The 27625-nt window shown below is 43.0% G+C and overlaps 1 protein-coding gene across 5 annotated transcripts in view; it reads right to left on the bottom strand.

Moving 5' to 3' along the window:
* Positions 1-7704: 7704 nt before the first annotated feature.
* LOC115463103 (general transcription factor IIH subunit 2) overlaps positions 7705-27625 on the bottom strand; it is a 111597-nt gene continuing 91676 nt past the window's right edge. For 4 of the 5 annotated variants that reach the window (XM_030193318.1, XM_030193317.1, XM_030193315.1 and 1 more), the window contains exons 15-16: positions 13141-13180; positions 7705-8112 (exon numbers count right to left, since the gene is read on the bottom strand). In XM_030193318.1, the coding sequence (XP_030049178.1) occupies positions 7993-8112; positions 13141-13180 (160 nt within the window). In that variant the 3' untranslated portion in view covers positions 7705-7992. The remainder of the gene's footprint in view (positions 8113-13140; positions 13181-27625) is intronic. The other variant, XM_030193319.1, reaches the window with a different exon arrangement.

Consider the following 27625-nt stretch of genomic DNA (forward strand, 5'->3'; position numbering starts at 1 on the left):
CTGCCAATGGATAAGGTTGACAGAGAAAAACCTGACACCTGCCCCGCTCAATGCCCCTCCCTTGCTCCGCCCCCAAGTCCCTTGCCACATCTACAGTTGCACCCTTCCCCTACCCCATTACAACCAACTGTCCGGCATGCATTCTAGGTTTTTTTTTCCACAAACATTGTCTGATGTTATAACTAAAATTATATTAAAGTTTTCATGCCCCACAGTAAAGCCAACAAATAATACCTCCACTGTGCAAAAACACACTCAGAACCTTACCATACCATAACAGCATTAACTCATAGGACTCAAAAGAGCAAAAACTTTATCCATTAAAAGGAAGCACTGTAAATATTATACCAGCCATTACAACATCAACACACCACCTAGTGAAAATACAGAACAGAAGAACAAATGTGACTGCTACAGATGCCTACACAGAAACTACATGCTTGATGTACAGACCCTCAGTAAATATAAAACAAGAGACCACAAATCAGTAATAGAAATATGAAAGCAAAAAAAAAATAATAATAAACTTTAAGAAGTCAGACGAATATACTAGAGAAATAGAAACTGAAATGTAAGATATCAGAGACATACATTTTCCAAAGTTGATATGTTCCAATTAATAAATTAAAAAATAGAATACTCTTTTTTCTACCTTTGTAGTCTGTGCATTTTATTTTTCTATTTAATTTGGTCTCCTGGGCATTTGATATTTCTTTTATCTCCATGTCAACTCTCCATCTTTTCTTTCTGTCCCTGTTCCCATCCTCGCCCTATGTACATCATCTGACCTCTTAGTGTTTCTATCCTCAACCTATATTCAGCATCTGTCCTCTCTGTCCCTATCCCACACCTTTTCCATCATTGCCCCTCTGTAACCCTGTACCTATGTAGTGGATGTGAATAAGGTACCTATGCTTACTCCATGCCCAGCATCTCTTCTCTGTACCTCGTCCCTTTTCTGTTCCTCCCACACCCCCCACCCTGGGTCCTGCATTTCTTCCCTTCTCTCTTCCGTTTCCCCCTCACAGTCTGGCATATCTCCCTCTCTATCTCTCGCTCTCCATGGGTCCAATGTTTCTCCTTCTGTCCCCCCACCACCAAATCCATTCTCTGTCTCTTCCCTCCTATGCCCTCTCCCTGAGTTCTGCATCTCTCCCCCTCCTGCAGTCCGATCTCTTTCTTGTCCCTCCTTCTTAGTAGGTCTAGCATATCTCCCTACCCCACCTCCCCAAGTCCTGCACATCACTATCTCCCTACCTCCCCCCCCCCCAAGGGGCCAGCACATCTCCCTCCCCTTCCCCTGGTTCTAACATCTCACCCACTCCCTGATGATTTCAGTATCTCTCCCTCTTCCTAACCCCACAAATGGATCCACCATCTCCCCTCCACTTACTGGCAGTGGATGTGAATAAGGCAGAGTGCCTCTGCTGATGTTTGGGAATTTCCCTGTACTGTGCCCTGACTGTGCAGAAACAACAAGTTGCATCATAGGAGGTGGGGCACTGCACAGGGAAAGCTACAATGTCTGCAGAAGCAGTCTAATTTAGGGCCAGATGCACTTTCCCTGCAAGTGAAAAGACAGGGTTTTGTTGTGTTTTTTTTTTTTTTTTTTTTTTTTTTGGGGGGGGGGGGGGGGGGGTTGTCTTTTTCAGATACTGTCTGTAGGTGTAGCCTAGGGACAGGAATACCAGGACCTGGCATCTTGGAAGCAAAATAAAGGTAGGTACAATCTGGAATAGAATACCAGGGTTTGGAGGGAGATTTCAGGCAGTCCTGAATTTCTGACAACCTCATTCTGGTAGAATTAGGAATTACAAATCACCCACTGCTGTGTCTCCCTCCAGGAACTGAGGCAGCTCTACCTGAGCTGTGGACATTCAGCTTTAGCTCAGTCCTCTCAGCATTTGCATGGCCGGACAAGAAAATAAGTGGAAGCAGCTGGGAAAAACCCCAGAGATTGGACAGAAATAACCAGGAAATAGGAACTACTAAAATTACCTTAAAATGCAAGACACAGATACGAATGGGCAGGCTACAAACATGCTCACAAGAAGTAGAATAGCTCTTCTGGGAAATCAGGTACTTTCTAATGCAAAGGTCGCTGGATAATGCCAGTAGCTATTAACAGTAGCAAAAAAAAGTTATATTTTGTGGTGTTTTTGATGCACATCCCTAACAAGTAGTCCATCACAAGGCCTGGAACATACACAGCAAATCTGAGAAAAACATCAACCAAGTTGGCCAAAATATTAAACTTCAGATGCAAGCAAGGAACAACAAAAATATTTCAATGCAAGGAGCCTAGGTAAAACTGCTATATTTGGATAACAAATGGGATTATTGGTTTTAGGTAAAGGGCAGCTTCCACAGAAAGCAATATTGCTACTCTATTACGGCACAACTATAACTTGGATTTCTTTCTACAATCTGCATAGAATTTGGGTTTTATCAAGGTGCTCACTGGGGTGTCACATTTATTGTTTTTTTTTAATATAATACATTGCATGTAAAATACAATTAATAAAAATAAATCCCCTCAACTTTCCACGGATGTTAGCAAGTTTGCATGCAACCTGGTACCATCAGGCTGAAATTTACTGTAGCATTAGAAACAATCTCCACAGCCAAGCCAGAGCCTAAGTCTTACCAGCTTACTAACATAATAAACATTGCCATACTGGAACAGTCCCAAGGTCCATCAAGCCCAGTATTCTGTTTTCAACAGTGGCCAATCCAGTTTGAAGTACCTGGCAAGATTCCAAGTAAAGATTTTACGCTGCTCATCCTAGAAATAAGAAGTGGATTTTCCCAAGTCCATCTTAATAGTGTCTTATGGACTTTTTCTTTTTTAGGAAATTGTCCAAACATTTGTTAATACTTGCTACATTAACTATGAGCACTGATGCACATTGTATATGTCATATATTGGGTAAACACTATAAATGGCACCTAAAAGAATCAGCACAGGAAAAAATAGCACTATTCTATAAACGTCGCTTAAAGTTAGGCGCCGTTTATAGAATAGCGCTTAGCGACAGGAACTGTGACTACTTTTAGGCGTGACCATTTACACCAATGAAACCCTGGTGTAAATCTCTGCACCTAAATTAGGTGCAGATCTCCCGAATTCTAATACAATGTGCATAAATGAAAGGAACACCCCTGATCTACCCATGACCATGCCCCCCTTTTTGGGCTCACATGTAAAATTTATACATAGATCCGATGCCTAAATTTAAGCATGTAACTTAATTGAAGCCAGTTAGCACCAATTGCTTGTTAAAATTCCTATCAGTGCTAATTGTCTCATTAGTCAATTAAATTGCACATGCAAATTTGGGCATATACAATTTAGAGCAGCGTTTATAGAATTCAGGGGATAGAGTGCATCAGTGCTCAATTTTTGCTAGCTAGCCTGCCAACACCAGAATCACACTGAGCATAAGCAATAATCCACTAGACAGAATAATTTTATGTAGATGGAAATAAATGTATATGCATTACCAGCTGTCCTGAGAGAGTCAGTGACTTCATTAGCTACTAAGAAGCTACAGCTGAGATGTTCTTAAAAAGTGGTGGAGTAGCCTAGTGGTTACAGCACCATCTTAACAACCAGGGGAAATCTGGTTCCAATCCCACTTCCTGCTGCTTGTGACTTTGGGCAACTCACCTTGCGCTAAATCGAAATACATATTAAAAAAATAAATATAAGAAATCCAAAGAAACCAACCTAACAACCTGCTCTGCTTGTTTACCTGAAAAATAAGAATTGCTAGAGGTTTAATCTGAGAATGTTTGTTTCCTTAAGTATGAAATTGTTTCTGCAAGGGAAATGTTTCAGAAGACTTTATTAGAGGGATTGGGTTAGTCAGCAAGGCATTATCATCAATTGTAAAAGTGTATCTGTTAAGAATAATGACTAACAGCTTGGATGTTTTTCAATTGCTTCAGATTTTCACTTCACTTAATGCTTTTTTTGACATTTTTGGTTTAATTTGCCTTGAAACAGACCATGAATTCTTATTATTTTCTTACAGCATAAAGGCTTCATCGTTTCTCAACTTACAACCTTCGGCCCCTTCACAGATCAGTCCTGGGAATGCCCAGGCTTCCACCAGGATCAGGTGTAGAAGAGTGAATGTTAGTCTCAACTCTGCCAGATATCCAGCTTCCTGGATACTGCTTGTTTTTTGTTTGTTTTTGAATGAAGAACTTGCTTGTCTTGAAGTTTTGCCGAGTTGATCTTAGGTCCACTCATGGAGGTGCCTCACTTGACCCCTAGTAGGGTAACAGCTACTACTTTCTGTCCTTACAATTCAGTGTCCCAAAGAGCTGGCTCACCAAGATCAACAATGGTGTTGGTCATGTAATCTGCAGCCAAGTCCTGTCTTGAAAAATAAGAGTCACCATCTTTACTCTCCCAACCGCCCCATTAGGCACTATTCCCTTCCAAGTAGGCAATCTCCCTCTGTCTGATGAACCAGCTATTTTCTCCTCCTCTTTCCCAACTGACTCTCTTGACCACACCAATGAGTGGAATGCTCTAACTCCCTAAAAACTGCCAAGACCAACCTGTGGTTCCTTCCGGGCAGGGACACAGATTAGGGCTAGACGGACTGAAGGTAGATACTTAAGGCAATGATAAAGAAGGATCACAGAAGAATTTATCCCTCCCCCCACCCAGCCCCAACAAAGGCTGCAGCAATCTTCATGCATCACAAATTTAATCAAGCCTTAAAGGCACCTAGGTAAAGGGGCAAATAACTGATCCTGTAGGCTGTTCTTGCCACTGTTCACCTAGGGCCAGATGCACTAAACTTAACGAGCCCTTAACGAGCAAGCAGTAAACCCTGGCATGCATTAAATACTTTTTTCAGACGACGGTAGCAGCTAACGAAAACGGAATTCAGATGAGCAAATTGTGTAGAAACCCCTATTGTGATGAGATGCACTAACCTTTTCCGATTGCCTTAACCCTGGAAAAAGGTGGAAAATCTAACGAAAGGTCTGTACCTCTCATTGGGTCTGCGCGGGATTGGAAAACTTCATAAAATGTAAAAAATAAAAAAAATAAAAATCGGTGGGGGGGGGGGGGGGGGGGGGACAGCCAAGTGCTTGTCATGGACGGCCATTGTGGGAGTGCTCCACCCGAAAAACAGCCTAAGTGCTTGTCAGGAGCGTCCTTTATGGACATTCTTCACTATGGCTCCGATGCTGCAGGCTCTTTTTTTGGACCCCAGAATAATAAAAACGTCTTTTTTGGCCGTGCTTCACTCAGTTGAGAGACCTGGAAGTCTCTGAGCCAATCACAGCACGTCTAGCTCGGCCGAACGCGTTGTGATTGGCTCAGGGACTTCCAGGTCTCAGCTGAGTGAAGCACTGCCAAAAAAGACGTTTTTATTATTAAGGGGGCCAAAATGGACTTTTTTGGATGGGCACCCATTTTGGCCGCCTTCCCCACCTTGCAATAATAAAAACATCTTTTCTGGCAGTGCTTCACTCAGCTGAGAGACCTGGAAGTCCCTGAGCCAATCACAACGCGGTCAGCCGAGCTAAAGGCGCTGTGATTGGCTCAGAGACTTCCAGGTCTCTCAGCTGAGTGAAGCACTGCCAAAAAACACGTTTGAGCTGCGAAGAAGTTGCAGGAGATGTTTCTTTTTTTTTTTTTTCCTTTGCAGCTCGTCCCAGCAGGCAGGCAGTCTGAGCAACTGCCTGGGGGGAGCTAACCATGCTTCTGGGACTTTTGAAAGGCTTTGAAACAGATCTGGTGAGTGTGTCCTTTTTGAAAGGCTTTGAAACGGATCGGATTAGTTTTTTTGTTGTTTTTTGAGTGAAGGACATCCATTAAGGACGTCCTTGGCATGCGCAGAGCAGCCAGCATAACACTTGGTTGCTCTGCGCATGCTCGACCGGCCGACTGGTTACCGATAGAATAGAGAATGCAAGTGAGCTACAACGAGCAGCTCATTTGCATTCCCTTTCCTTAATGCATGCCCGTTCCTTACCGATTTGCTAAGGGAATCGGTAAGGGAAAGGCTCTAATGATTTTTTTAGTGCATCTTCTCCCTAGTTGGGGGAAAGGGAGCTCAAATATACCTGTGAGTTTACTTGCTGAAATAGCTCAGTAGGAAATTGGCTTTGCCGTGCCTGATATGCAGCTTTCATAAACTCTCACTCATCTATAAGAGGGAGATAAACCACCAAGGCCCCAATGCTTAGAAGCAAATGCGGACGCTAGAGGCCATTAGTGCCAGACTAGCACCTGCATTTGCCAGGAGCAGATGAGTGCGTGAACTAAGTTCACCACTCACAGCACAAGCATGCAAATATGCATGCTAAACAAGTCACTTCCTATTCCTCCCCAATGCTCAGCAGACAGCGCACCAAACAAGGGTGCTCTTGCTGATGAAAAACTTACGCCAGCTTGGAGCTGGCGTTAGGGTTTCAACAGGAAGAAGCGATTTTGGCAGAGGTATTTGCTGCCATTCTAATTATTTACGGATGGAATCTGCATGGGAATGTTGCGCCTCCTTTACAGAATTTTACCTCCTCAGTGATTTAGAACACTGAAACCTCCAGACTGTGCAAATCTGACCTTCAGCTGTGCAATTATTTAGTGGCATTTCCGCAGTACCGTGCCCCCCATCAGCCATACCTCCTCATCCTGACTTAACCCACTGGCCTGTCCCTCCCCTGACTTCTACCTCACATTGCCAGATTCAACCGCTGGTGCCTGCTGGGTTCTGTGCCTGGTTCTGGTCGATCTCCCTCCCATCCTCTTCCTGGTTGTTGCACGATTGCTGTGCAACTGGCACTTCTTCCCTCCAGCGTTCTGGGCATGTGCTTACGAGCTGTGCTTAATGCATAACTCTTGAGCACAGGTGCCAGCACCATCCTCCCACCAAACTCCCTAATGCTCAACGCTATCTCATTAGCTTTGAGCATTAGGGAGCTGTTCTTCTGAGCCGTTCCAGCGCTGTTCAGTACAGAGTCAGACTTTTGAGCATCTGCTCCCCCACTAGTATGCTTGACACGTATTTTTACGTGAAGTAGCTCACTTCACCTCCCTTTATTCAGACATACTGGAAGCAAGCTATATTGGGGGGCAAAAAGTCATCAGGTCCACCTGCTATTGGACATACCAGTGTGGGAACACAGACCTCAAATGAGTCTGTTCCTAAGGGGGGAGGGGATGGAAATTAGCCTCAAAGGACTATGGCCTGGATCATCTTCCAGACTTGGACTATGTTCAATCAAGAACTTGGACTTCTAGCTTTCCTGGGAGTGGCCCAGTCATAGCTTCTACAATATGTCTGTACCATCTGCTAGAGACAGAAGCGTATACCATGGCTCTGAAGTCCCTGAAATGAGAATGAAGTCAGCTTTGATTTTTTTTCTCTGACTCCATCTGCTGGCAGGGGGTCATAACATTATCTAGACTGATCCAGCATGTTATGCAATACTAAAAAGTTAAATAAAGGGCTCCATTCTGTGCTCTTTGCCACCAATCTCTGGCAAACTTTGCCTATATTTTAAAAGCACAGGTGTGCCAACTTGAAGCAGAAATATGCTACAAAACATCAGAAGTACACCTTCCACAAGATCATGGTAAACATACAATCAGAAAAACTTGGAAACAGTGGCCTGGAGTTGGAAACCAGACATTTTCTTGTATGAATTATTCCAACTAGACTTCAAAATAAATATGGATAAAATGTTTATTCATATTTTGCTAAAACAAACAAACAAACAAACAACTCTTATTACATATATAAAGCAATGACTGTGACAATAATTCAAGGTATAACAAATGGTCTCTCAAGTACACAGTACCATGAGCCAGCTGTTCTTACTGTACAACATAACACATTGTATAAATAGTGAGATATGGAGCTGTAAATAGCAAATGCATCATTCATCCATCTTACAAATCAAGATTTTCTCTCTGTTGCGTCCGTTTTTTTTTTAGTTCTGTTTCTCTGTCAGGGAGCGTCAAACACCTGCAGCCATAGGAATCTTGTGAATACAGCCAGGGCAACAGTGTAGGGAATCGTGGACAAACAAGTCACATTCTACACAGAATACATTCTGGCATAATGTGCAAATATAAACCTGCAGAAGAAGAAACAGCCAAAGCAAGAAAAGTAAAATGAGATGGACACCTAAATTATGTTTTAATTTCATATTAGTAATTCTACTCACTTCTAAAAAGGCTAGCAAACTAAATTATGTAACCACATACAAATCCTGTAAGTCTGCATATAACGTGCACTAAATGATTTATATAGGTGAAGGAAAAGACTTCAGTAAAACCAGTACTTGATTTTCAATGACAGCCGCTGTTTGAAAACATCACCATCCTTTATTGCTTTTTTCTCTAATTTTTATAAGAATTTTTAACTTTATAATATTCTCATCAATCTTAAACTTATATAAATCTCAGTGACTTAGCTTTTAAAACTTTGTGCTATGCACAGCTTAAGCTACACAGAGCCCCTCCATTTCACAATCTGTTGCTTCCTCAGGAGCTGCCGGCAACAAAATGGCGCTTCACCATCACCTTCATTCTCATTTCACTAAAACCAAGCATGCACGTGATGTGAGAGGAAGCAGGGAAGGCAATGTGCAGAGAACAGCGCTGAAGAAAGGCTTCAGCTGACGAGAGTTGGGGACCCCTGCCAGTCAAAACACAGGCCCCAAATCCAATTTGGGGGGCCCAGGCCCCCCCGTAGCTACACCACTGTGTGACATGCTGGGCTGAAAATGTAAACAGTCTACAATGACTCCAAAATCTTCTTCTTGGATGGTGACTCCTAACTCTGAACCCATCATTTTATAACAGTGGTTGGGATTATTATCCCATATCTGCACTTCATTTCCCTTATTACACTTGACAGATAATACTACCAATCAGCCCACAGTAATTTACAAAATAAAAACTTAACTGCACAAGCATAATAAAATATCAGTACTTTACATAAAATGCAATATCCCCAACCTCCACCTTGTGGATTGCAAAAAGACCTAATAAGGGGCATTTTCGATATGACGCCTGTCCAGCTTTGGATATTCTGCTAACAACATCCAAAATTCAAGTGAGGAATATAGCCATTTTCAAAAGAGAAATACATCTATCTTTTTTATTTGAAAATGGCTATTTGCTAGATGTTTTTGTGCTCTGTACGTTATCTTTTTGGTCCGAAAAAAAAAAGTCCAAGTGAAAAAACACACAAAATCAAGACATTGGGATGTATGAGGAGCCAGCATTCTTAGTAGACTGGCCACACAGAAATCCCACGAGAGCAATGGGGCACCCTAGGGGGCACAGGAGTGGACTTCAAATAAATGCTCCCAGGTATACATCTCACCATTGCTCCCTTATCTTGTCTGCTGAGCCCTCCAAAACCCATCCAAAACCCACTACCCCCAACTGTACACCACTATATTAAGCCCTTATGGGTGAAGGGGGCACCTATATGAGGTTAAGTGGGTTTCTGGTGAGTTTTGGATGGCTCACAGTTTCCACCACAAGTGCACCTGTCTGCAGTGCATTGCAACCACCACTAGACTACTCCAGGGACCTGCATTCTGCTTTAATGGACCAGAGTATAACATCTGACGCTGGCATAAAGGCTGGTTAGTTATGTTTTTAATCACATTTTTTTTTAGAGGTAGGAGGGGGTTAGTGCACCATTGGGGAGAGTAAGGGGAGGTCATCCCTTATTCCCTACAGTAGTCAACTGGTCATTTTAGGGCAATTTTTTTATGGTTTATTCGTTAATAAAACAGGTCTAGACTAGAACATCCAACTTATAGCCCTGAATGTTTTTGTTTTGTTCCATTATGGCAGAAAAACATCCAAGTGTTAGGAACGCCCAGATCCCACCCTTAACACGCCCTTGACATGCCCCCTTGTAATCTGAATGCCCTTCTGACAGACTTCATAGAAAAATATATAAAAATTGGTTTTGAAAATACCAATTTGGACATTTGTGAGAAAAATGTCCAAATGCAGATTTATAATCACAGAAGAGAGAGTAAAAACAGCATACAAGCATAAACAAAAACAAAAAAAGTAACACTGGGCCTTCAGGATAGAGATAACGGTCGTCCTTTAATCTGAAATTAAAGGACGATCGTTATCTCTATCCTGAAGGCCCAGTGTTGCTTTTTTTCTGTTTATGCTCAAATGCAGTTTTATGCCATTTTTTGGACGTTTTTCTCTTTTTGAAAATGAGCCCCAATGTCATTTAAATGTCATTTGAAAGCCCATTTAATGTGTTTGGGTTATTTTGCCTCTTCTAAGCACACAATTTAATCTTTGGGACACATGTGCTCCCTTTTCAAGTAACAAGAAACTTTGGTAGGTTATGAATGTATAGATTGTTTGGATTGTATGGGTATGATATGGTTATGTATGTGCTTTTGTGGTTCTTATTGTGAATTTCTTATGTATGTTCCCCCACCCTGGATAACGGTGGGTTATGAATAATAAATCTAGATCTAGGGCTAGGGCTCTTCAGCTTGGAGAAAAGACAGCTGAGGGAAGATATGATATAGGTCTATAAAATAATGGAAAGGAATGGGTAGTGTGAATCACTTGTTTACTCTTTCCAGAAATACTAGGACTAGGGGGAATGCAGTGAAGATACAAAGTAGTAAATTTAAAATTGAAGAAAATATTTCTTCACTCAATGTATAATTCATTGCCAGAGAATGCAGTAAAAGTAGTTAGCTTAGCGGGTTTAAAAAAGGTTTGGCTAGCTTCCTAAAAGAAAAGTCCATAAGCCAATATTAAAATGGACTTGGGGAAAATCCACTGCTTAGCAGCATAAAATGTATTGCACCATTTTGGGATCTTGCCGGGTACTTGTAACCTGGATTTGCCACTGTTGGAAACAGGATACTGGGCTTGATGGACCTTCGGTCTGCCTCAGTATGGCAATACTTATGTTCTTATGTGAATCCACTCCTTCCATTCTCTATCATAGCTATCCACAGACATGAGTTAAAAAACTATGCCTTAAATTCTGCCTTCTATCTCACCTCCTGTTGCAGCGCATTCCACAATAACAGCGCTACCAAAGAGAAAGCCTGGTGAAGGGTCATCTACAATGTACCCCATTCCCAACAGATTACTAATTTTCTGTTGCGAGATGACTGGAGTGTCTGGTAGGGATGTACACTTGCACCAACTCGTGTCATACCATCACTTTGCATTTATCCACATTAAATTTAATCTGCCTTTTAGATGTCCAGTCTTCTCATCTTACAAAATCCTCTGCAATTCCTCTCTGCCATTTTAATGGCTTTCAATAATTTTCTGCCATATGCAACTTGATCACATTGTTTGTTGCTCTTCTCTAGATCATTTATGAATATTAAAATGTACATGTCCCAAGTACACACCACTGCAGCACTCCATTACTGAACCTTTTCCATTTTGAAAAACTGATTTTTAAAAAATAATTCTAAACTCTTTGCTTCCTGTCTTTTAGCTACTTTCCGATCCACAATAAGGCACTGCCTCCAATCCCATGACTTTTTAATTTCTTGAGGAGTTTCTTGTGAGGGGCTTTGTCAAATGCCTTCTGAAAATCCAAATGCACTATCAGGCTTATTTTCGAAAGAGAAGGAAGCCCATCTTTCGACACAAATCGCAAGATGGGCGTCCTTCTCACAGGGTCGCCCAAATCGGTATAATCGAAAGCCGATTTTGGGCGTCCTCAACTGTTTTCCGTCGCAGGGACGACCAAAGTTCACGGGGGCGTGTCGGAGGCGCAGCGAAAGCGGGACTGGGGCGTGCCTAACACATGGGCGTCCTCGACTGATAATGGAAAAAAGAAGGGCGTCTCTGACGAACACTTGGATGACTTTACCTGGTCCTTTTTTTTCTTACAACCAAGCCACAAAAATGTGCCCTAAATGACCAGATGACCACTGGAGGGAATCGGGGATAACCTCCCTTACTCCCCCAGTGGTCACTAACCCCCTCCCACCCTCAAAAAACATCTTTAAAAATATTTCGTGCCAGCCTCAGATGTCATACTCAGGTCCATGACAGCGCATGAAGGTCCCAGGAGCAGTTTTAGTGGGTATTGCAGTGCACTTCAGACAGGTGGACCCAGACCCCCCTACCTGTTACATTTGTGGAAGAAACAGCGAGCTCTCCAAAACCCACCTCAAACCCACTGTACCCAGATATAGGTGCCCCCCCTTCACCCGTAAGGGCTATGGTAGTGGAGTACAGTTGTGGGTAGTGGGTTTTGGGGGGCTCAGCACACAAGGTAAGGGAGCTATGTTCCTGGGAGCATTTTTTGAAGTCCACTGCAGTGCCCCCTAGGGTGACCGGTTGGTGTCCTGGCATGTCAGAGGGACCAGTGCACTACAAATGCTGGCTCCTCCCATGTCCAAATGGCTTGCATTTGGACATTTTTGACATGGACGTCTTTGGTTTCGAAAATCGCCGAAAGTCAAAGACATCCATGTCTAGGGATGTCCAAATTTAAGGACGTCCTTGGATCTGGATGTCTCTGATGGTATTTTCGAAACAAAAGATGGACGTCCATCAAATACGTTTTCCCGCCCCCGGATTTGGACATTTTACAAAGACGTCCAAATCCAAACATAGACATTTATTTCGAAAATGTCCCTCCATGTAACTTTGTAAGTGTATGTGCTTTAAAAAGGAGAACCTTAATAATATAAACTGGGTGTTGCCTAACTCAATAGCTTCCAGGCACCAAGTTACTCCCATGATGGTAGTGAAAAATAAATAGTAGACATTGCTATCTTTATCTTGAGTTTCCAACATATGAGGTAGTTTTCAAAACAGCAATGCTTAAGAGTTGCCCAGTGCTGTAGAACTCATGGGCTGCCAAGCAGGTAATCTGGATTCAGCATAATGATCATGCTCCTATGCCACAAAAAAAGTAGTGTTACTGTTTGCAGTGCCAAAAGCAGCTCTGACACGAGTTGCATGCTGCTTTCACAGGAGATCACTGCAGTATTTCCATGCACATAGCAAGGAATTTGGCAAAGAAGTGTGAAACATAAAATAGTTCTCCAATAGAACAAGACAGGCTTTGCAAGGCAAGATACACAGTGCACAACAGCAGGCATTCAGAAAAACTGACTTACATGTTGATCTTTCAGCTCTCCCTGGCAGCCCTGACAAATCCTAAAAGAAAGAGTTTAAAACCAATGAAAATGTGCACTACTTACAAAACAAAACATCAACAAACTAGTATATGAACTAACACTGGGTTAACTAGAAATTCTGGTTAACTGCTTTAGAGCAGGGCTTCCCAACCCTGTCCCCTTAACTGCTAGTCAGTTGGGTTTTCAGGATATCCACAACAAAATTTTGCATACACTGGGGCTCCAATGTATGAAAACATATAATACAGTAACAGAGAAGATGAAGGCAGAAAAAGAACCATTATCCCACTCATTTATTCTGTTCCCACTTGCAAGATTTCCCTTTATCCAGAAGGCTTTTTTTTTTTATCTTGTTCTTTGGCACTCCACCATCTTGGGTAAAAAAAGCGTGCAAGATTTCCACTTAGTTCCCCTCAACACCCACATTTCTCATGCCTAACCCCAAAGCTCTGTCACAATCTAAACAGCCAGTAAAGTTAGTATGGTCATGGCACAAAAGCATGTGGTATCCTTTGTTCCCTGCATAGCCTTCCAGACAGACCTGACTATTGTGTTTCTGCCAGAATTTCTAGTTATTACAGAACTTGCAGTCTGTCAGACAAAACCAGTTGCTAGTTTGATTCTATCATCACAACTTACCGTATTTTTCGGACTATAAGACACACTTTTTTCCCCAAAAATTTGGGAGGAAAATGGGGGGTGCGTCTTATAGTCCGAAGGTAGCGTTTTTGGATCGCCGTCCCGTACTTACGCGATGCCATGTTCCGTGGTGGTCTAGTGACGTCAGGGCAGGAAAGAGCCCCCTCTTTCCTGCCCATCGCGCTGCTCTCCGTGCTCCTCACTGCTTTCTGACGGTCTCGGCGCTATTCAAAATGGCCGCCGAGATTCTCGGCGGCCATTTTGAATCTCGCCGAGACCGTCAGAAAGCAGTGAGGAGCACGGAGAGCAGCGCGATGGGCAGGAAAGAGGGGGCTCTTTCCTGCCCCGACGTCACTAGACCACCACGGAACATGGCATCGTGTAAGTACGGGACGGCGGTCCAAAACTCGGACAAGACGCACCGGAGCACCTAGGTTTTAGAGGAGGGAAAAAGGAAAAATTTTTTTTTCCTATTTCCCTCCTCTAAAACCTAGGTGCGTCTTATGGTCCGGTGCGTCTTATAGTCCGAAAAATACGGTACTTTAAATGGCTATTATGTTTACTGAGCCTCCCAGGACCTTTGTGTAGTCTGCCAAAGATGAGTACACCTGTGTTTTCACTACTAGTTAATTATAAAACATGCACCCTGCTGGACATACCCAGCTGCTAATGCATTCTGCTATCACGGTCTGCCATCCAAACCTGGCCAATAAGCTCTCTGCACTTCTACCAGGAGCTCTACAGGGCCAACTTAACCATTTAAGCAGACAAGGCAGTTAGCTAAGGCACAGCTCTTGACAACAAAAAACAGCTGCACTTAAAGTGAAACAACAGATCTCGACAGCTACTTAAACTCAAAGAACCATTAGCGCATACTTCTATCAGTACAGAGGGAGCAATTTTAAAATAGTCCATTTACCTGGATAAACAGCTTTTGGAAATTGCTCTTCTCATGTATGTATTTCCTCCTAAACCTGCCTCTCCTCTCCTCTCCCCCCCCCCCCCCCCCCCCGTTCTCTATTTTGGTAGATAACACTCTCAACCTCCCTGTCCCGTCTGCGCGCAATCTTGGAGTCATCTTCGACTCCTCTCTCTCCTTCTCTGCTCATATTCAGCAGATTGTCAAAACCTGTCGTTTCTTTCTCTATAATACCAACAAAATTTGCCCTTTCCTTTCCGAGGACGTTACCAAAACCCTTATCACCTCTCGCCTAGACTACTGCAACTTGCTTCTCGCTGGTCTCCGGCTCAGCCATCTCTCTCCCCTTCAATCTATCCAAAATTCTGCTGTGCGTCTTATATTCCGCCAGAGTCGCTATACTCACATTAGCCCTCTCCTCAAGTCGCTTCACTGGCTCCCTATCCGCTTCCGCATACAGTTCAAACTTCTCCTATTGACCTACAAGTGCATCCACTCCACAGCTTCTCAGTACCTCTCCGCTCTCATCTCTCCCTACACTCCTCCCCGTGAACTCCGTTCGCTGGGTAAATATCTCCTGTCGTCCCCCTTCTCCCCCACTGCTAACTCCAGGCTCCGTTCCTTCTATCTCGCTGCTCCCTCTGCCTGGAATAGACTCCCTGAGCCGGTACATCAGGCTCAGTCTCTGGCTGTCTTCAAATCTAGGCTTAAAGCCCACCTCTTTGCTACTGCTTTCGACTCCTAACCATGACTCTCTTACTCAGTACCTCACTTACTGCCATCCTTTATCCTCACCTCTTTATTCCCCTACCCTTAATGGTTCTCTGTCTGTCTCGTGTCTTATCTAGATTGTAAGCTCTTTGAGCAGGGACTGTCTTTTTTTGTGTATGGTGTACAGCGCTGCGTATGCCTTGTAGCGCTATAGAAATGATATAAAAAGTATATTGTTGGAGTTGTACCTGTGCAAGCAAGATGAAAATGACCTGCTCTGTGCAGCAGGTATAACCCTGACAACACATGCATGAGGAAAGTGACCAGCCCTGACAATCTTTCTGGGCAGATTCAACAGGTCATATTGGTATTTCTCTGCCATCATTTACTAATATTACTATGATATTCAATTATGATTGTTCTAGGAAAGGACATGAATGTTAAGCATATTAAAATGTAAGTGGAAGCAGGCAATGGGAGCTTGAAAGATAACTGAGGAAGGATAGAAGGCTGAATGTTAACCAGGGTGCCTAATACCCACCTTGCAGTAGCCCTGGATCACTAACATTTCATATTAACTACTCTGTACTTATTCTAGCAGAATACAATTTCTGCAGTACAATTTCTTTAATAAGCATTGAGTAACAGTGCTGACATGGACCCTGGAAAAAAAGTCACATATTCATGATGCTTCTTTCCTATTCCAATCTGAAGAATGGCTGCAAACACATAGAGTTAGATTTCTAGGTGACTGAGAGGCTGATGCCTTGCTGTCTAAGCCAACAGATGGTACAAATGTATAGATCTCCCCCCCCCCCCCCCACCACCACCAAATATACACATTTTAGCATTGGTGGCCATGAACCTGAAGTCTTTTGTCTTGGATACTGGTTATTGCTCTGCCTTACTACTCAATACTGTATTCACAAACACTGTGGATATCCTGAAAATCAGACTGACTTTGGGTTCACTATTTCCTGTGCAAAAACTGGCTTAACAATATATTAATTCAAAGACTAATTTTGTGGCTTCCACCAAACACTGACCCTCTCATTCTATAACAGGTTACCTAAATTTAAATACCTGTTGTGCACTTAAATTTATACAATACTAGCATTTATACACACAAGTGCACACTTGTAAGGGGGAAATCATAAGGGAGGGGAATGGGCAGGGCCAGGGCTGACACAGGAGCTTATTTTCAAAGCATATGGGATGTCTCAAAATGCTCAAATGGATGTTCATCTGTTTGAAATGTCCAAATCCTAATTTTGCAAAGGAGAGACATCCAACACTGCAGTATGTCCAAATAGCAAGGAGGCGCGTCATGGACAGGACTAGGGAGGGTCCAACAGCGATAACCAAATGAGAAGAAATATCCAAGTCTAAAAAGGACATCCTAAGTCAAGGCTTAATTTGTTGACAAAGAGGAAGTGGAACAGGGGCAGAGCCTGAATTGGAAGCGGGGGTGGAGCCAGGACCAGAAATGAATTTACTCCTACACACACACACAAACTACTTCATTTGTGGCTAGAAAGAAGCTAGTATGTACATAAATTACAATTTTGCAACATTATGAACAAAATCTTGGACTAATCAATGTTTTTCTCAGCATTTACACATTTGATACCACAGAGGTCTCCCTAAAAATTTTTGGCAGCCTGTGGCATAAAGGAATAGCTGAGTGGGAACGGAAGAATACTGTACAATATTATAAAACTTTGTTATTTAAAAATACAACCGCTCTATCTCTGCAAACACAGACATTTAAAGTAAATGCATAATCCAGAGCAAAAATGGAGTGATTTATGATTAACGGATTTAATGATATCAACATACATGAAATATAAAACAATAAGAAGTAATTACCAGGCACACTGTGAATACAAAACCTGAAAAAAATTCCAACTCAACATACATATATAGCAAACCTGACACACAACAGTAGCACTAATTCCTATGATTCAAACAGCAAAATCATTACCTATGAATAGGCAGCACTACTAATATTACACTATACCTGCTACTGGTAAAACAGAATGACTAACAGATTTCTATACAAAGTACATGCAATAGAATACCGAACCTTGGACATAGGCAAAACTGCCATATAGAAGCCAGCTCTGTGAATCCAGAGGGTGCTGCGCACCACCAATATTGAGCAAGCACCTTCACTGTGGTCATGGAGAGGTTATTTGTATTGTGTCCGAAATCACCAATCATTTTGAAACATTGGCACCTATGCACAACTAGACCCTCACCAAATACAGATCACACATTAGAATAAAAATATAAAAACAACTTAACTGGTTTACCACAACAGTGACAAGAAAAAACAAAACAAAACAAAAACTTGTTTCTTCTTGTACTGAACATAATACATTTCCGAAAACTAACATATTGCAGTTCATAAATTCAGAATAAACTTTGCAGTCTGGGCTTCCATCCCCAAACTAGCCTCTCCTGATACAGTTATTGAGACATTCAGTTAGATATTCAGCCCAATACTATCCATATAAGATTTGTAAATTATAGATAGTGAAGTTAGAAGTTCACAAATTTATGTGGCTAGTATTTCAACAATTTATACAATCAGAAGCCCTAATTAGCCTTTATAAACTACAATAGATCACAGAAAGAGGAAGACCGGTGGACAATATCTGGAAAAGCTAAGAGAAGCTGGTAGAGTACTCAGGAAAGCAATGATGCAAATGGAAGAAAAAAAAAAAAAGGCAATAAGGGGGCCAAGACATTTTTTAGATATGTTAGTGATAGGAGGAAGCGCAAAAGTGGCATTGGGAGACTCAGAAGGGGAGGAATATGTAGAAGCTGATAAAGATAAGGCAGAATTACTTAACAAATATTTCTATTCTGTGTTCACAGCTGAAGGGCCGGGAACAGGCCCGCAGAAGACAAAAACAAATAGGAATGGATGATCGATTTTTAAAGGACTGGGTTTGTGAGGAGCTGTCTAAACTAAAGGTGGCCAAAGCGATAGGCCAGATAGCATACGTCCGAGGGTACTAAAGGAACTTAGGGAAGTTCTAGCGGCTCTGCTAGCTGACCTTTTCAATGCTTCTCTAAAGTCGGGAGTGGTCATAGAGGACTGGAGAAGAGCAGATGTGGTCCCTCTCCACAAAAGCATAAGGAAGAGGATGGGAACTACAGACTGGAAGTCTGACTTCTGTGGTAAATAAATTAATGGAAACATTTTTAAAACTAAGAATAATACAGTTTTTGGAATCCAATGGATTGCAGGACCTGGGGCAACATGGTTTCACCTAAGGCAGGTCTTTATCAGACAAATCTGATTTGACTGAGTGACCAGAAAGTTGGATCAAGGGAGAGCACTAGATATGGTGTAGATTTTAGGAAAGCCTTTGACATGGTTCTGCATAGATAACCAATAAATAAACTGAGTGCCCTTGGTATAGGTGTTAGAACTTGAGTAGTGAGCCCTTGTGCCACGACTGAGCACGGTGGATGAACAGCAGTGCCGCACTCGGTCAGGCAGCCGGACAACCCCTAGCTTCACCTGGGAAGCGACCACCACTCCCCAGAAGTTGAGCCCCCAGGTGCAGGTGGCCACCAGGACTTCGGGATTCGGACGGGGTTGGGCAGCCAATGACCTGGCTAGTGATAAAGGCGGGCGTAACTCAGCGGGTAATCAGGTACAGTCCAAAGATCAAGGCAGGCAGCAATACATTGGATAATCAGGTCCGGTCCAAAGGTCAAGGCAGGCAGCAACACAGCGGGTAGTCAGGTCCAGTCCAAGTAGTCAGGTATCAGCAGACAAGTAAGCAGTGACACACACAATGCGAGCACCAAACCTCTATAATCATAAAAGCTGAAGCAAAGATGGTGGCTCAGGCCAGCTCTTAAATAGGCCTCCAATCAGAGGGTCTTGGTCTCAGCTGTGAGGCAAGAGTTCCCATAGGGCACACCCAAAAGAACTCAAGATGGCTGCCTCCTAGTGAGCTACCTAAGATGGCTGCTCCTCAAATGATCCTTCCAAGATGGCTGCCCTTCAGATGATCTTCCCAAGATGGTTGCTGCTCAGATGATCCCTCCAATATGGTCGCTGCCAGACGAACAAGGTAGGGTGGCAACAATAGGCTCTAAAGTGACTGACTGGGTTAGGAGCTGGTTAAGTGGAAGGAGACAGAAATAAAAGGAGCTCATTCTGAGGAAAAGGATGTTACCAGTGGTGTGCTGCAAAGTTCAGTTCTTGGGCTGGTTCTTTTTAACATTTTGTAAGTGACATTGCTGAAGGGCTGTCTGGTACAGTTTGTCTCTTTGCAGATGATACCAAAATCTGAACCAGGGTAGACACCCCTGATGGTGTGGATAACATGAGGAAGGGCTGAGCAAAGCTAGAAGAATGGTCTGGAATTTGGCATCTTAGATTTAATGCTAAAAAATGCATGGTTATGTATTTGGGCTGCAAAAACCCATACAATTTATGGGTGAAGAACTTTTGTGCATGAAAGAGGAGTGGGACTTGGGTGAGATTGTATGTGATGATCTAAGTTGGCCACACTGGTAGAAAAGGCGACAGCAAATGCTAGAAGGATGCTTGGGTGCATAGAGAGAAGAATGGCCAGAAGGAGAAAGGGAGGTGATGATGCTTCTGTATAAGACTCTGGTGAGACCTCATCCTATATAATAATTCTCACCTCCAACATTCTATGCGTCTGCCTGCCTGTGTCCGTAACTTTCTTCACAGATGGGCTCAGAAGCCCTAACTGATGTCACTAGACACATTATGACACGTCCTATATAATAATTCTCACCTCCAACATTCTATGCGTCTGCCTGCCTGTGTCCGTAACTTTCTTCACAGATGGGCTCCAAAGCCTGGAGGGTTGGTGGCGGGAAGGGGGGGGGCTCGAGAGGGTCACAGCAGGGGGGGGGGGTCGTGAAATCGGAGGAAGGGGGTCTGCAAATCGAAGAGCGGGAAAGGTCTGGAACTCGAGGGGGGGAGGGAGGGAGAGGGGTCTGGAGGGAGAGGGGTCTGGAATTCAGAGTGAGGAAAGGAGGGGGGTCTGGAACTCGGAGGAGGGGACGAGAGGGGAAGAGGGGGGGAATGCACCACCTGTACAAAAACAAAACAAAATGGGGGGACGACCCTGGAACTCGGAGGGAGGGAGGGGGGATGACGACCCTGGAACACGGAGGAAGGGGGAACACTGGAACTGGGTGGGAGGGAGGGGCCCCAGGCACACACACTCTCTCTCACAGACACACTCGCACCCAGTCTCACTCTGTCACTCACACACACACACTCGCAGATTCACTCTCTCTCTCTCACACAGTCACTCTCAAACATACACACGCCGAGGAAAACCTTGCTAGCGCCCATTTCATTTGTGTCAGAAACGGGCCTTTTCTTACTAGTTTAGAATACTGGGTATAATTCTGGAGACTGCACCTTCAAAAAGATATAAACAGATTGGATTCGGTCCTGAGGGTGGCTACTAAAATGGTCAGTGGTCTTCGCCATAAAGCATATGGGAACAGACTTAAAAATCTCAATATTATTATTATTATTTATTGCACTTGTATCCCACATTTTCCCACCTATTTGCAGGCTCAATGTGGCTTACAAAGATCTGTTATGGCATTGCCATAACAGAGTCAATAATACAGTTGGTGTTATAGAGAAATTAAGAAGATAAGAGGATCTGGTCAAACAGTTGTAGAGTAAGACATTCAGAGAAAGGTGTTTCGGTGATGTGTTAGGGTTAATTATGGGAACTCGTGGTAGGCTTTATTAAAGAGATAAGTTTTTAGAGCTTTGCGGAAGCTATTTAGTTCGTTTATCGATTTTAAGTGGGTTGGTAGTACATTCCACATCTGCGTACTCATGTAGGAGAAGCTGGTTGCGTGTGTTATTTTGTATTTTAATCCTTTACAGCTGGGGAAGTGCAGGTTGAGAAAGGTGCAGGAAGATCGTTTAGCATTTCTGGGTGGCAAGTCCACAAGGTCTAGCATGTATGTCGGGGCATCCCCGTAGATGATTTTATGAATAATCGTGCAGATCTTGAACGTGGTGCGTTCTTTGTGTGGGAGCCAGTGTAATTTCTTTCTTAGGGATATTGCACTTTCATATTTTGTTTTACCAAATATGAGTCTGGCTGCGGTGTTCTGGGCAGTTTGAAGTTTTTTGATGGTCTGTTCTTTACATCCAGCGTACAGTGCATTGCAATAGTCCAGGTGACTTATTATCATAGACTGTACCAGGCTATGAAAGATGGCTCTTGGGAAGAAAGGTTTTACTCTTTTGAGTTTCCATATGGAGTGAAACATTTTCTTCGTTGTATTCTTCACATGATTATCAAGTGTGAGATTTCGGTTGATAGTGACTCCCAGAATTTTCAAATTCTTTGAGACGGGGAGGTTAAAGTTTGGGTGGTTATGGCGGTGTAATTATTTGTGTTGTGTTGTGAGGCGAGTATAAGTCATTGTGTTTTTTCTGCATTTAGTTTTAGCTGAAATGCATCCGCCCAGGAGTGCATGTGTTATGATTGTGGTCAGAACCCCTCTCAAACTTACCTTTTTCCTGGTGGTCAGCTTCTTAGCTGGCTTCTGTTTCTTTTGTCTGTCCGTTCTGATCTAGCTCTCTCTCTCTCTGTGCTGGCAGCTTCCAGCAGCATGACTCTAATTGTTTCACTTTACCACAGCTGTGTGGGTGGACTGAGTTAGCTCTACCTCTCTTTGGGTGTACTGGCTTCAAGTGCTTCACGGTGCTGCATTGGTGTGGGTTGGGCCTCTCTGGGTTTGTGTGCTGTTGCCTGGGGCTAAGGAGTGTGACATCATCTGGGAGGGCCTTGATAAGGAAGTGGTGTTCTCTCCTTCAGCGCCTTTGCAACGTTTGCTTTCGCTACATTTGCTATAGGGCCAGGTCAGTGTTAGTGCAGTGTGCACTTGTGACTTGTAAGTGTTGTTAATATATGGCCTGGCTTTAAGGCTACCACTGGAATAGTGATGGCCAAAGCTATGCAGCCTAAAACAACTGAAAAAGTACTGACTAGGCCAAACAACAAGTAAATGATTTAATATTTGAGAATCTGCAAAAAGCAGGTCTGAATAATGACTTCTGACACAAATTGGTACAATTTTTAAATCAAATATAGCATCTGTAATGAAAGATCAGATGAATAAAATGGAGCTTATTAGTTTTGGTATACAATGATACAGAGGTAATACAGAGTTCATGAGAAAAGTATGAAAAGTATTGCAGCCGGAAGATGTGAAACTGTTATCTCAACGCTTCCCAAAACATGTTGATAATTAGCAGTAGCTGAGAACGGAAGGAGGTGGGCACATCAGACAGCAGCCCGCGTGGGAAAGTATGATCTCAGAAAGTGAGAAAGATTAGGAGCAAGGTTTCTCACCATTCACTTCTATGGAGAGGTTTGTGTATAAAAGAGGGGAGATTTTGCCTTAGTTTGGAACTCCTCCCCAACGCTTCTATCAGACGGCAGGGCGCTGTGCAGATAAACCCAGAATCTGATGTCTGTATTTGTATCAACTTGAAGACTTGTGTTTGGGTAAGAAATAAAATGTACCTATCTATCTAAACCTATCTCTGTCTCTATTTTTATTGATTCTATCTTCTCTTTACCTAACATTTAGCCTAAGGTAGATCACATACAAGTGACACTCAGTTTTGGACAGAAAGCAGTAGTTATGGGAATTAGTTTTCAATTATGGCTCCTAATGCCACCCTGTTATATGAAATAAATACCTTTAGTCCCCCGTGGGAAAGAGTCAGAAAGAGGTCTATAAGATGGGGGATTAAAAACAGTGTTTAGCTCACTTGCTTTTCCCCTTGTGGCTCCCCTGCTTTCCCTTCTGTGGCTTTAGAAGCTCTTCTGTGTTTGGGGGTTAGTAGCCTTCTGTGTTTGGGGCTTTAGAAGCCTTCAGTGTTTGGTTCTTTGGAAGCACTTCTGGTTCTGCTGTGTTTAAAGCACTCCTGCTTTGTTGTGTTAGTTTCCCTGCTTTTCCCTCTTGGCTCCCCTGCTTTCCCTCTTGTTGCTGATAGAAGTACTTCAGGTTTTGGTGCTGTTAGGAGCACCTTTGGTAGCTTGGTGCTTAGGAGCACCTGTGGTAGCTTTGTATTGTACTTTCCTGCTTTTCCCTTGTGGCTCCCCTGCTTTCCCTCTTGTGGTTGATAGATGTACTTCAGGTTTTGGTGCTGTTAGGAGCACCTTTGGTAGTTTAGTGCTGTAGGAGCTCTGTGATAGCTTGGTGCTTAGGAGCACCTGTGGTAGCTTTGTATTGTACTTTCCTGCTTTCCCTTTGTGGCTTCCCTGCTTTCCCTTGTAGTGCTTGGTAGCACTTCTGCTGTGTGTTTAGTGTTTAGTAGCACTACTGTTGGTTCACCTTTAGGAACCTCTTGTTAGTTTAGTACTTGGAGCACTTCTGTTGCAAGCTTGTTTAAGGATCCTGGTCCCTGTGTTATCCGGTAAGTCCTGCCGGCCACTCGAACCCAAGGGCTCAACCAAGTGCAGGTGAAGCTGTACGGACCAGTCCAGGGTGCTCCAGTCCGGTGTGTTCCAGTCCAGTGTTCCAGTCCTGTGTCCTCCAGTCCAGTGTCCTCCAGTCTGGGGGATTCCAGTCCAGTGTCCTCCAGTCCAGTGTCCTCCAGTCTGGGGGATTCCAGTCCTGTGTCCTCCAGTCCGGGGGATTCCAGTCCGTGTGTTCCGGCTCGCTGGGCGGTGCCTGCAGTCCCTGCCAGTGCGCTTGCCCAGCGTTGGTTGGTGGGTTTTGCCTGCTGCTGTCGCTCCTCGTCAGCAGCCCAAGGGCTCACGTTTGCCCCAGAGCCCGGCCCCTCAGGCTCTGAACCTGAGAACCTGACAGCATGATTTGGAAGCTTTGGTTAATTTCATTGGTGATTTCGTTTAGATAATGTTTGAACGGGATGTAGATCGTGACATCATCCGCATATATGTATGGGTTAAGATTTTGATTGTCTAGTAGCTTGGCTAGTGGTATCATCATTAGGTTAAAGAGGGTTGGTGAAGGGGGGATCCTTGAGGAACTCCGCATTCTGGTAACCATGGGGCTGATATCGCTGCGTTAGTTGTTACTTGGTATGATCTTGTTGTCAGGAATCCTTTAAACCAGTTAAGAACGTTTCCTCCAATTCCGAAGTATTCCAGAATGTAGTAGTATTCCATGGTCGACCATGTCGAAGGCACTGGACATGTCAAATTGTAGGAGAAGTATGTTATTGCCAGTAGCAATTGTTTGTTTAAATTTATTCATTAGAGTTACTAGTACTGTTTCTGTAATTTGCTCAAAATCCTGATTGAGATTCGTGAAGGATTGAGTGTTTATGTAGGTAATTGGAGAGTTGTTTCGTCACTACACCTTCCATCAGTTTGGTTATTAGCGGTATAGATGCTACTGGGCGGTAGTTGGTTAAGTCACTTGTACTTTTCTTTGTGTCTTTAGGTAATGGAGTGAGTAGAATGTTTTCTTTATCTTTTGGGAAGAAACCATTTCGTATCATGTAATTCAGGTGTCTCGTGAGGTCTTTTATGAATTGGTGAGGGGCAGTTCTTATCAGATTATTCGGGCAGATGTCTAGTTTGCATTGTGACTTAACGTATCTTTTGAGTAATTGGGAGATATCTTCGGTCAATAGCGAGTCAAAGTTGGTCCATGATCTGTCTGCTGGATATTCCCCACGTGTTGGATCTAGACATTCAAGGAGGTTTGTATAATCAGTTGTGTTGCTGGTTATTATAGTTAGAAGTTTTGTAATTTTCTCGAGGTTGTTTGTTGATGGGGTGTCTGTTATCAGAAGTAACCGGCGTGGTATTAAGTAGACTATTTACGAGTTGGAAGAGTTTACGTGTATCCTTGTAGCCTGGACTGATTTTAGTTTTATAAAAAGATCTTTTGGTCTGTCTGATGGCGTATTTGTATTTTCTTTGTAATTGTTTCCAGTCGTTGAGTGTAGAGTCGTCGTTTTTCTTATTCCATGCACGTTCAAGTCTTCTGACTTGCGTTTTTAGTTCTTTCAGTTCTTCATTAAACCATAGTATTGAGTTTTTTCTATGTGAGGTTCTAGTTTGGAGTGGTGCTATGTTGTCTAATATGATTCTGCATCTGCTGTCCCAGTCATCGAGGAATTGGGGTGAGTCTGTTGGTGTTGTCCATTCGTTGTCATAAAATTGTTGCCAGAATGTTATTGGGTCTATTTTGCCTCTCGTGGTGTATGTTGATTGTTCTTGTTTGCGTTGTGAGTGTTTTGTTCGCCAGTGGAGAGAGAGGTTCGCTTTGTAGTGATCAGACCATGCTATGGCTGTCCATTTTATATCTTTTATTGTGATATTTAGTTCGTGTGAGAACTTGTATGTAATTATGTCTAGTGTGTGTCCTTTGGTATGGGTGGGGTTTACGTTTGGCCATTGAAGTTCCCATAGTTGAAGGAAGTCTTTAAGTTCACTCACGTTTGTTAAGTATCTTCAAGGTGGAGGTTGATGTCACCTGCTATAAGGAGGTTTTGGGTAGAGACACAGGTATTTGATATGAAGTCCATAAAGTGTGTTTGGCTGTTTTGCCAGTTGCCTGGTGGTCTGTAGAACAGGATTAGGTTTATGTGGTCTTGTAGGGCTGGGTGGTTGATTCTGATTGAGGCAATTTCAAGTTGAGGAAGTGTGGATTCAGCCGTTGTTGTTATGGTGAATTGGTCTCTATAGATTAGAGCTATACCTCCTCCTCTCTTTCCGTTCCTTGTCCAATGGGTGATTTTGTAGCCTGGTGGGCATAGTTCTAGGATTATGCGGTCTTTGAGGTCATGAATCCAGGTTTCACTTATAAGTGTTGAGTTTGGGTTGTGTGCATGGTTTGTGTGTTGTGGGTACATTCTCGTCTGCGAGTGTGGTTGTTAGTGCATGGTGGATTAGGTATAGACAGTAGATGATTAGGAGTAATTTGTTAGTGTTCATGTTGATGTTAGTGTATTTGGTGTTCTGCAGTGTAGAACAGAGGTGGGTGGTTGAGTTCAAGTGGTTTGTAGTTCTTAGTGTGAGTGTGTACAGTCCGTAGTGTTATTCAATGTGGTTTAGGATGTAGCTGTGGTATTTATTGGGTAGTTTAGTATATTGCTGTGTGGTGCGTGTGTAGCATTTGAAAGCATTTAGGGTTAACAGACATTAAACAGATAATAATATAGCATAGCAATTCTTCCAAAGTTCATGTTTGCAGTATAGTCCTGTTGTAGCTCAGTGTCCTATTATCAAATGACTTGAGAGTCTGGGTTCAGCCAGTATGACAAATAAACAATATATATCATGTGTGACTGACAACAGAAAGAGATTGCGCATCAAGAAATTTAACTAAGCAATAATTAGCGTCCGTACTTTGGCCATTGGTCCAAACACACCCTTGTTTTAACCAGTACTTTCATGTTTCTGAACTAGACTGACATGGTTGCATAAAACAGATCTAATTTGATTACCAGAGGTCCAGGGATGCTGCAGTCAGGTTGTTGTCGAAGGCACAACTAAAGAGGGTGTAAAAAAGTAGGCCTAACAAAACATTTCTTTTTGAGCAACAAAACAGAAAATGAAGGAAGACAGAATAGGAGCCAGCTATATTCTTTAAATGCAGCCATCAAACCTACTGGAGATTCTGCACATTGAAACTCCTTGTGTGGTTAGATGATGAGTGTATCTTAACCAAGTTCAGGGTAATGCTGATAGAAAGAAGATTTGTTCTGTACAAACAGATCTGAGTGTTAACATCCAGAAATAAAGTACTTACTGCATTGAAATTTGGAAAGAGATTTGCTGCTGCTGCGGTATCCAATGGAAAAGGAGGGAATGATTTAATATCCAGAGGTGTCTGCAATGCTGTTAACTGAGGACGAACCGGGGCTGGAAGAGCAGGGCTCTGGCAGGTATCACTTTTTGTATTCTTTGGAGGCGGGAGAGGGGAGATGTGATAGACATTTGAATATCTACATGGCATAAGTGCATAGGAAGCAAGTCTCTTTCAACTGAAAAGACGCTCTGGAACAAGGGGGCATATGATGAAGGTGAAAAGGGTTAGACTCTGAAGCAACCAGAGGAAATGTTTCTTGATGGAAAGGGTGGTGAATTTGTGGCAACGGTCTCCCAGTGGAAGTGCTAGAGATGAAAACAGTACCGGAATTTAAGAGACCTTGGGACAAATACA

The sequence above is a fragment of the Microcaecilia unicolor genome, chromosome 2, assembly GCF_901765095.1.
Source record: "Microcaecilia unicolor chromosome 2, aMicUni1.1, whole genome shotgun sequence".
In the NCBI taxonomy this organism is placed as follows: Eukaryota; Metazoa; Chordata; class Amphibia; order Gymnophiona; family Siphonopidae; genus Microcaecilia; species Microcaecilia unicolor.